Source organism: Lissotriton vulgaris, unplaced genomic scaffold (genome assembly GCF_964263255.1).
Source record: "Lissotriton vulgaris unplaced genomic scaffold, aLisVul1.2 SCAFFOLD_2147, whole genome shotgun sequence".
In the NCBI taxonomy this organism is placed as follows: Eukaryota; Metazoa; Chordata; class Amphibia; order Caudata; family Salamandridae; genus Lissotriton; species Lissotriton vulgaris.
In genome coordinates this window covers 399,780-411,378 of record NW_028240929.1, presented here as the reverse complement: position 1 = coordinate 411,378, position 11,599 = coordinate 399,780, and the positions used below count along the sequence as shown (strand labels likewise).

The window sequence follows — 11,599 nt, the reverse complement described above, 5'->3', positions numbered from 1 at the left end:
TACACACACAGCCAAAGGCCAGTACACTCAGATCGTCAGCCAAACTCCTGTGTACACACACGCATCCCGCCCCCCCCCCCCCCCCCCCCCCCCCCAGGTGCCCCCACCTTTCCTGGTGTTTGTGTTTTCTGTACTCTTTGGGCCCAGATTGACCTTAAAATATGGCTGGTTTAGGGGTACATCGACAGGCATTCTAAAGTCACAAGCTTCTGGAATCTATTTATCTGTATGTTTTCAAACCTTACTCCTTGCTCTGCCGAGAGAATATTACTTGGTACTAGGTATCCAGCTATTCAACCTGCTGACGTTTATCCTAGTGCTTTCCATTGAAGACTTCAAATTCTGAGTATGCTTATAAAATATTATATGTGAAATAACTTGCTTTCAGACTGAAACAAAGAAAGTAAGTGAACCCAGAATGTTGCTATAGTTTAGAAGATGAGAATAGTGCCATCAAGTGATTTGCGCCTGACAATAGAAAACATGTAAAGTATTGCTTATGCCTCATTTTTAGGTAACATGAGTTAGAAGAGATCATGAAATACAACAAAGGCCATAGAAGTTGACCTTATCACCTGGCTTGAAGAAATTCTAAATGTATACGCGATTTTGTCTCCTGGTTTTCACATGCATGTCTTCTCATTATAAATGTTTGGAAAAACGGAATACAGGTTCACTATTGCAACTTGCTTTTTGGTCACAGTTGCCCACTGCGCCTCATCAAGACAAATCATCTCCCACTGGAAGAATTGCACTCGTCATGATTGTCCTGTTTGCCTGCCATTGAAGAATGCAAGTGACAAGAGGAACCAACAACGTAAGTTTACATCCTCTGTATAGACATTTCTCCCTTTAGTGATAAGTACTGGAGAAACAGATAAATTGAGTAGTGAAAGTGCTCTTTTGCTATATTTATGTGCAGTGTTACATTCTTAGATTCTGTTTCATATGTTCAAATGGGGCTCCCCAACAAAAGGTAAGAAGAATCATTCTTATTTTCCCCATTATATACCGTGGTGGATGACTCCATTGGTACAGTTGATTAGTACTGGTAATCCCTTTTATAGCTCACATTACTATTAGTGTTCTCCTTTCCGAGTGTTTCCAGTGCTTTTCACCTCCGTTCTTCTTCATGAGCTTCATCATTAGTCTTGAGCAGTGAACTAAAGAGTAGGAATGTTTTGGAACGTTGTAGGAGAGACTTTATTGGCATTTTTTCAGCTGTTTACATTAAAAAATAAAGTTTAAAAAAAAAGAAGCGGTCACTAGAAATAATATTTTGCTTTAACGACTCTTTCACAAGCCTTGCTTTAAAGGAAAGCTAAGAAAATCGGGACAACATAGCCTAATATGCTGTAGCCAGAAAGGCTGGGAAACTGTGCTGTCCCTTTCAGTAACAGTTTTATACAGCATGGGTATGGGTTTTTATAAAGCAGGGGGAAGGCCGAGCCCCATTTGCCTATAGAAAGGCCTCTTGCTGGATTCTCCGTGGTTTGTGAACAAATGAATGAATTAATGCGCATTAACCATATTAAATTAGAATGGGTATGTATATCGCTGTATATATTTTTTTAATAACCAGTGAGAGATCATACAGTCTAGGCTATTAGTTTTTCAGATGATTGTAAAAATCAAGCCACTACATTCTTAGTCACATCTTAAAATTGTAAATGATATGGAAAAAGCATTGCCTATTTGCTATACGTATGTACAAAAAGTTCCATGGTTTCATATATCTCTCAATTATTATCCTGAATCAAAGTTGGCATTCACATTGTCTCAGTTGTAATTCTGTCATAGTTTTTGTATACGTTCAATTTTCAAAACAGCGCTATCTTTAAATTGTGGCAACATGTACTCCTGAATAAAAAAATCAATTTTGAAGGGGTTCCGATTCTATGTGGTTTACAGGAGTGAGACTAGGTTATCCCATAGATCTTCTTGGTCTCGTTCTGTACATGTAGCAACCAGTGGATAATCTTTAATGGTAGTCTTTGTCTTGGAGGGGAACTTAGGTTGACTGTAGTTATTTAATAGTACTTTGACTGTGTGGGTTTAGGCTTACTTCTGTGTGCATCCTGCTCCCCTGCTCCCATAACCTCATGGGATTTGTAGTAGTGTGTGTCTACAGGGGGATTTTCTTTTGATGTGTATTTTCATTCATGCTTCTGACCTAAGGAGGTCATAGGTTTTATAGTTACTTTGTCTTTAATGTTCTGAAATGACATATTCTCCAGTATTACATCTTTCATAGATTCACATGCTTGTATCTTCCCCGTCGTCATGGTGGGAGTCTCACGGTAACAGAATGACCAAGCAGTATCATAGAGAAGAAAAACTGCATAGAAAATCCCCATAGGGGCTGTACTATTTGGTAACCAGACCATTTCTTTGTTTTGGTCCAAAAGCCAGCCAATCAGAAATGCTGCCCTGCCCTCACACTCCCCAGCAGCAGCTTCCTGCCTCAGATTTCCAACCGCCTTCGTGTGAGAAAGGAGTCTCCCTGAGCTCTGCTCAGTTTTCTTCTGTTCCTGTGTGAACTTTTGACCCTTGGGAATCTTGTTTCCTGCCTTCTACTTTGAGGTATTGTGTGTACTCCTATTGCTTATGATGGCTGAAAGCTCTAAAAAGAGGCTGTTCAGGCCATGCAGATCCTGTGGGAAGGCCAGACTTTTCTCTGAGGACCCACATGAGGACTGCCTTTACTGCCTCTACCCTAAACACCTGGTGAAGGACTGTAAGCTTTGTAGAAAATTTTCTGACAAAACTAAGCGTGACAGAGAGGCAAGATTTCTGTTATGGCTTCAGAAGAAGAAGGCCACATCAGGCTCAGATTCTGAGGAAGAATCTTCTCACTCCACTCCCAAGAAAAGAAAAGCCTCTGTTTCTGTGGAGAAAGTGGAGTCTAAAAGGAGTAAATCTAAGGAAAAATCGACATTATCTCTTCCTATTACTCCTCTGGAGAAGCAGTCAAGTCTTAAAGGACCTGGATCTGCACCTTCTACCAATTTGATGGCTTCTGCTACTAAGTCTGTGGTGAAAACTTCAGTTCCGTCGACCACAGCTTCGTCGACGACAGGATCTAAGGCTGCGTTGACGACCACGACGTCTACAGCAACGACATCGATGAGTAAGATGTCTCTGTCAGGACCGTCGACGACGACGACGACTCCGTCGACGACAGGTTTGATGTCACGAATGTCGACGAGGGCCCCGTCGACGAAGGTCCCGTCGACGAAGGTCCCGTCGACGAAGGTCCCGTCGACGAAGGTCCCGTCGACGAAGGTCCCGTCGACGAAGGTCCCGTCGACGAAGGTCCCGTCGACGAAGGTCCCGTCGACGAAGGTCCCGTCGACGAAGGTCCCGTCGACGAAGGTCCCGTCGACGGTGGTTCCGTCGACGAAAATCTTGCTTTCATCGGCTAAAGCGTACAGTTCTCCTCAGTCGAAGACCATGATCTCCATCCGCTCTTTTCAGTCGACTAGAGGTTCGGCTACCATCAGGAAGTCCGCAGAGTTCACCTCCTGGACAAAGATTTCTCCCTTGCCGCCATCATCGCTGCTGGAGCAGGATTCGGAGGGAGAGGAGTCCTCAGGTGCCGCCTACAGTCCATCTCAGCTTCAGATAAAGAGCCAAGATACGGATGAGGAGGAAAGTTTTTCCTTCAGGGACAGGCCACAATCTTCCAGATATGAATCATTCCAGGAATCTGGTGATTACGAGGATGAAGAAGAGCAGCACGAGGACTCACGGGAGGAAGAACGTCAAGAGACAGTTTCTATACCCCTCACCCTTGTGTCTGATCTTAGATTGATGCTAAATGACTACTATCGTCGCTTCCCAGAGGCGAATTCCTCGCAACCGGTTACGCACACGCCTCCCACGCAGACACCTAAAAAAGCACCTGCCCCTCAAGATCAAGGGGTTAAATCTCCGCAGGTGGTTACTATTAGGGACGACCTAACGGACTCCGATGACGATGAAGAGCCCGAAGAAGGAGAGCTAGTTCATGATGCCTCGGGGAAGGAATGGGACGAATACGTCTTGCCATCGGCTGCATCACCTGAACCACTCAAATCTACCTCCCCTCCTCAAGACATCGGAGGCTTCCATGATATCATGGAAAGGGCGGCCAAGAGATTCAGTCTGGATGTGGACGTGCAAGAGACGGATTGTTTCTTGTACGATTTCAAAGATGATAACAAAAGGTCACTTCGCTCAATCCCTATTATCCCGCATATTTGGGAGGAGGGCCTCAAGATTCTAAAAACACCAGCTTCTATAGCGGTTTCAGTTCCACGAATTGAAAAGAAATACAGAGCTCCAGAATCTACGGCAGCCTGCCTCATTGGACATCCCAGGCCGGAATCGGTTGTGACACAGGCGGCGCAAAGAAATTCAAAAAACCCGGTGGCTACTTCACTAGTGCCACCAGACAAGGAAGGGAGGAGAATGGATGGAGCAGGTAAGAGGTTTGCGGTCATGGCAGCCTCTACCATTAAAGCGGCAAATGCGATGGCTCTGCTTGGCCGTTACAACAGGCAGATATGGTCAGATCTGGCTCCCATACTGTCAGCGCTTCCAGAGGATCGAAAGGAAGAAGCGGCAGCCCTTCTCAAAGAAGGAGCAAAATCGGCTGCTGAGTCTATCGACATCGCCATGGATGTTTCGTCTTTGGCCTTCAGACAAATGGCCGGGGCGGTCACGCTTCGCAGACAGGGCTGGCTCAAGGCGACTTCTTTTCGACCAGAAGTGCAGGCGAAGATTGTCGATATGCCCTTTGATGGTGAAAACCTATTTGGGAAACATATTGATGAGGCATTGCAAGGCATAAAGTCGGACACGGACACGGCTAGAGCACTGGGATCTCTTCAGCAGGGAAAGTTTCAGTCCTTTCGAAAGAAGGGTGCAAGAGGCCAATTTAATCAAAGATCCTCTTTTCAATCCAACCGATATCAACCGTACAATCAGCAGGGATATCGTCAGTTTAACACCAACAACCAGTTCAGATCCTCTAACTCCTCTTACCAACAACAGTCCAGAGGTAAATCCAACGCCAGGGGGAAAAATCAGCAGTCTAATAGACGTCAATGATTTCAGGCAGGCGCTCCCCACGTAAAAGATCCCGGACAACGACCACTATCTGTCTCAATACTACACCAACTGGATGTCCATAACATCGGACAAATGGGTCCTGGATGTCATAAGCAGGGGCCACACACTGGAATTTGTGGAGATACCACCGGACCACCCGCCAGTACTCAGGCTCAACCATCATCGCAAAGAAATGCAGAAGGAAGTTCTCTCGCTTCTACGAAAGGGAGCCATAGAGGAAGTCCCACAGCATCTCGGAGGGAGAGGCTTCTATTCACATTTCTTCCTCATCAAAAAGAAACAGACCCAGAAATGGAGACAGGTATTGGACCTGAGGGATCTCAATCATTACATAAAAAAGATACCCTTCAGAATGTTGTTGTTGCAAGAGATCTTACTCATGTTAAAGGACAAAGACTACTTGGCGTCCTTGGATCTCATGGATGCGTACTTCCATATTCCCATCCATCGGAAGCACAGGAAGTATTTGAGGTTTGTTGTGGAGAGTCGCCACTTCCAGTTCAAAGTCCTGCCATTCGGACTCAAATCAGCCCCGAGGGTGTTCACCAAATGCATGGCCCCGGTGGCGGCCCACTTAAGACTGCAAGGGCATTACATTTACCCATACCTGGACGACTGGTTGGTGACAGGTCCATCTTTCAGGGACGCAGCAGAAGCTCTACAGAGCTGCATCCGATTGTTTCAGCGATTAGGTCTGAGAACCAACTTAGAGAAGTCCTCGCTGACTCCGGCCCAAGGCATTCAATTCCTAGGGGCATGGATATGCACCAAGGCAGGGAAAGCCTACCCTTCCGAAGATCGGATGAGAAAGATCAGGGGGCTAACGGCTTCTCTTCAAGCAAAAAAGTCCACTTCCGTGAGGATTTACAAGTCCATGTTGGGGATGATGTCATCCTGCATCCCATTGGTACCAAACTGTCGTCTGCGAATGAGACCTTTGCAGGAACAGCTCGACGAACAGTGGGTACAGGCCAGTGGAACCTTCGAGGATCGCATTACCATCACGACCCGTATGAAGGTGGCCATGTCATGGTGGAAGATCCTAAAGAACCTGAACCAGGGACTGAGCTTCATTCATCGAGATCACGATTTCGTGATGACAACGGACGCTTCGCTGAAAGGATGGGGCGCGCATCTTCAAGAGCTGGAAATTCAGGGCCTTTGGTCAGATTGGGAAGCTCAGCTTCACATAAACATGTTGGAGCTCAAGGCGGTGTTCCTAGGGCTTCAAGCATTCCTTCCCAGAATACGACAATCGTCAGTACTTATCCAAACGGACAGCACCACGACCATGTTTTACCTGCTGAAACAGGGCGGGACGAGATCCAAACAGCTGTCGACACTGGCTCAAAGGATCTGGAAATGGCTCATAACCAACGAAATTTCGATCCAAGTTCAGCATATACAGGGAGTCCTCAACACTCGGGCGGACGCCCTGAGCCGCACTCCCAATGCGACGCACGAGTGGGAACTACACGACACTCAAATTCGCATTCTGTTTCAAAAGTGGGGCACTCCCACATTAGATTTGTTCGCGACTCAAAGCAATTCAAAGTGCGCTCACTTTGCGTCAAGGTACCGTCAACAGGGATCCATAGGAAATGCATTCCTCATGGACTGGACAGGAAGGTTTGCATACGCGTTCCCTCCGTTCCCGTTGATACCGCGCATCCTGCGCAAGATGAGATCGGAACCGTGCCGGATCATAATGATTGCACCAGCCTGGCCAAGACAGGCGTGGTTTTCAGACCTCCTTCAATTGTCGAGGGGCGACAAGATCCAGCTCCCGACATTTCAAGACCTCATCTCCATGGAGAAAGGGCAGATTCTGCATCCGGACCTACACTCTCTAAAGTTGTCCGCATGGAACCTCACGAGCGTGAATTTCAGAATCTAGATATTTCGCAAGAGTGCAGGCATATTCTCTCACAAGCGAGAGCTGTATCGACGAACAAAACATATACAGCAAAATGGACCCGTTTCTGCCACTGGTGCAGCAGACAAAACTTGCATCCGTTTGAGGTTCAGCCTGAAGGTATCCTGCCTTACCTGCTTTTACTATCAAAGTCAGGCCTGTCGCATGCTTCAGTCAAAGTGCACTTAGCAGCAATATCACGATTCAGGCGAAAGCCAAATGAACCATCTCTCTGGTCATCCAGAGTAATAAAGGAATTTATCAAGGGACTCTTTAGAGTCTTCCCGCCCATCCAACGCCCACCTGTGCCGTGGCACCTCAATACAGTTCTATCGCAGCTTATGAGGCCACCCTTTGAGCCCATACATAAGACAGACTTGCAGTTCCTGTCATGGAAAACGGCCCTCCTCCTCGCCTTAACATCTGCAAGGAGGGTTAGCGAAATCCAGGCCTTTTCAGTGGAGGAACCCTTCTTACAATTTCGTCAGGACAGGGTTATATTGAGAACAAATCCTACCTTTATTCCCAAGGTGGCGACGTCTTTTCACCTCAACGAACTCATTATTTTACCTACTTTCTTCAGCAAGCCAACCTCGGAAGCAGAAAGAGCCTTACACTCTCTAGACATTTCTAGATGCCTAAAGTTCTACATTGAAAGGACAAAAACGTTCCGCAAGTCCAAGCAATTATTCATTGCATTTGAAGGGCAGAGAAAAGGCCTTCCATTGTCGAGACTGAGTATTGCTAGATGGATATCCTCAGCCATCCTGAAATGTCACGACAAAGCGGGGAAGCCGCTATGTTCTAAAGTGCATGCACATTCAACGAGGAAGATGGCAACCTCGATGGCCTTGTTCGCAGGAGTGGCACTGCCAGACATCTGCAGAGCAGCAACGTGGAAGAGTGTGCATTCATTTACAAGACACTACTGCCTAGACACTGCGTGGAAGGAGGACACGGCAGTGGGGCAGGCTGTTCTGAAGCGTCTATTCCAGTAAGGTATGGCCTGATGGCATATTGTTTTTTGCTATACAGTACTTTGACTTGTACTTACATGCATTTATCGTATTGCTGATGCTTTCCTAGCTACTATTATGTCATTGCTTTGCGGCAGAGCTTCCTTCTAGGTTCTGCCCTGGAAACGCTACCAGTATGGTGAGCACTGCTTACTACTCTGATACAAGCATGTGAATCTATGAAAGATGTAATACTGGAGAAGGAATTAGTTACTTACCTGTACACTATAGTTCTCCAGTATTATCTTTCATAGATTCACATGCGCCCGCCCGCCTCCCCGTTTCTCAGGCAGATCTTGTTCTCGGTATTTATCCATGTCTCTCACTCGGGGACGGAAATCTGAGGCAGGAAGCTGCTGCTGGGGAGTGTGAGGGCAGGGCAGCATTTCTGATTGGCTGGCTTTTGGACCAAAACAAAGAAATGGTCTGGTTACCAAATAGTACAGCCCCTATGGGGATTTTCTATGCAGTTTTTCTTCTCTATGATACTGCTTGGTCATTCTGTTACCATGAGACTCCCACCATGACGACGGGGAAGATACAAGCATGTGAATCTATGAAAGATAATACTGGAGAACTATAGTGTACAGGTAAGTAACTAATTCCTTCCATTGTTGAATAACTTTGTCATATTACTAGTTTGACAGTTTCTGTAATTTAGGGGCAAGTTACATCTATGCTTGTCTTGAACGACATAATTTGGGGTTAATTTAGGTCATTGATTGGGTTAAGGAAATTGTGGTCCATATAAATGTCACTGGCAGATATCACTTACTTTACAGTGAAAAAAGGTTCTTATGTAGATTCTCAATTTAAGGTTGGAAGAGCATGTTGTCCAATATGCTAGTGGCTATTTACAGTATTTAATTTAGATTACCGTCCGGGGTACATGGTGTGCCTTTTCCTGAAATTCCCATTTGCAACCATATTAAGGGTTTACTGTATGTTATGACATGCAGTCTCCACCATTATCATATTTGCAGAGATTACATTTATCATTAATTTAACCATATAAGTGTCTTATAACTTTAAAAGTATCTGCAGTATCTTGTTTAGAAATATTACAGTGCAGCAAAAGTCTGGAAATTAAACTTTTCTTAGAGCCTGAAGTGTATATGCTGTTCAAATATTTTACAATTCAGACATCTTGTAGTGTTGATAATTAGTGTCAATTTTAATAATCATAACTGCCTCTTTATACCAGTATCTTTTCAGAATTTTCACCTCTTGGATTTTTCTGATTGACCGCTAAAACAGGCCATGTTAATTTAGCATAATTGTATGAAAACTCAATTAAATGTTTTACCAGTGGAGCTATTATTTTATGTCTCGGCCTCCGATTTAAAATAACCTCACTGGTAACATAATTAGGGCTGGAAAACAAAAAAAATCTTTCTACAGTTTATTTCTATACATGGACTTAATTGCCTGGTTTTGGTTGTGAGGAAGTGCCACTTATTTGGCAGTAAAATGTCACTCAAGTACACTGAAAACATAACACGTCACGCTGTAAGCAATGCATAAAAATTGACAGCTTCAGAAACGCTGAAATGATACAGTAACAGAATGGATTTGATTCTTAAATTGTACGTTATCAATGCCGGACCAAATGAGATATGTATGTAAACAAGACCCCACTAATAGTCGATGGAACTGTACTGATGAAGAATTTTTCTCACCACCCTTTTTCTCAATAATCTATCTGCAGTTGATTTTATAAGAAGCACTGATCAGGTTAAATGACTGGTAAACAAAATCTCTACAAATAAAGGCAAAAATGTGCCCCATAAAATTCAGTAAACTTGTTTACAAATAGGGATGTTAGAAAATTGCACTGTATCCACTTGAATGATGTTCTACATTAAATTATGTAAATAGCCACCACCACAGATATTGGTTTTTCACCCTTGAATTAAGCATCAACATAAGAAGCTTTCTTCACCGTTAGAGAACTGACACCACTCCAGTCACGCTTATATGAACCACAAATGCCTCAAACAAACCAGTGAATCACCTTAAAATAAGACTAAATTAAACCATTGTTGTTGGAGACAAGCAAATGTGTAATATGCTGCAAAATGACATAAACTGATCAACTGTCCACATGTTGATAGGATATGCTTTAATACCATGAAGCGCCCTCTAAGGATAGAAAAGTAACTGCAAATCCTTTGAACCCTTTAGCTCAGAAGTACTCATGAATACATATGGTGTTAATATGATGTACCGTTATGGACACACTTGATTTCAAATCCCAAAAGCTGGAGGAGTGCAAGAGTATGCTGAAACCTGCATAGACAAAGGACTGTTAATTAACGACATCATGATCATAAAAATAAATTACTCACAATAACCAGCAAGGCTCAATTAGGTACTGTTCTGTCCTTGAATTTTTCCTAGAGCCAAGGACTCCTCTGTCTCAAATGAATAATGTTCCGGGTCATTTATCATGTTTTACTTCGTAGACTTTCATGGGTGATGTGCACATTCTGAAAACAAGGGCAAGATCACAATTGGGGTACCTCACCAACAGAATATCTCCATACCTTTAATCAAACATTTTTAAACTATTGCATTAATTTTCTAACTAACCATTAGGTAATGCTGGAAAAATCTGCTTAAGCAGAGGACGTCTATAACTACAGAGAAAAACAAGCCAGTTCAAGAAGGTATGTCCACTGGGAGTGATATGGTCTATAGCGAAAAATATGAGTACTCTCCTACCGAACCAATTAAAACAACTTTATATTTTGCTTCCCACAGTAAAGTTTTCATAAAAGCAGTTAACCGGAGCCTGTCCCTAAACTTGAAGCTACATTATCATTTAAGGCTGTATCACAAACCGTAAATTAACCGTAGTACTTTGAGTGCACTTTTCAAAAAAAGATTTAAAAAACTCTACATTTTACTTTCAGTCTAGAACACCATTTTCTCTGTCCGGAGGAGACCTCGCAGTAGATAAGAGGGGTTGAATGCATCAACAACATTCCTTCATTGACTAAGGCAACAAGTAAATATTAGCTGTAGGCTCATACATGCAGAGAAGGAAACCATGGAGACACTTTACCTCACTCCTGAAAACTCCATAACAAAATGGAAACACCTTTAAAAGATGTATTCAAATAGTGCATGTTCCCTGAGTATATAGATGTGGTTTGTGTTTTGGAAACTGGACTCCTCTGAAAAATGTGACACAACTACAACTGAGAGCAATGTGAATGCAAACCTTGATTCCTGATAATATTTGAGATGTATATAAACAAATCCAATTCCTAATGGATACTTCTACCTGAAGATTCATCACCTGTAGACTAATCTCAGGTGTCTCACTCTATCCAGAAACTTCAAAGCTCTAAAGACACTAAGGTTTTCTCAATGTTGGAGATCATGTCGTATGATCATATCGTATGACAATACAAACATACAATGCCCATCCTGGTGTAACTGTCAATTCACTTTTTTCTCACTGTTGACATGGATCTTGAGCTTGCTGTCTTCAGAAATATGAGTTTTCCTAACAAAATTGTTTTTGGTAGCATGTCTCCTTCGAAGC

The 11,599-nt window shown here is 43.6% G+C and overlaps 1 protein-coding gene across 1 annotated transcript in view; it reads left to right on the top strand.

The window, feature by feature from the left end:
• Positions 1 to 648: 648 nt before the first annotated feature.
• LOC147672480 (CREB-binding protein-like) overlaps positions 649 to 11,599 on the top strand; it is a 307,545-nt gene continuing 296,594 nt past the window's right edge. The window contains exon 1 of the mRNA XM_086948007.1: positions 649 to 817. Coding sequence (XP_086804133.1) covers positions 649 to 817 — 169 coding nt within the window. The remainder of the gene's footprint in view (positions 818 to 11,599) is intronic.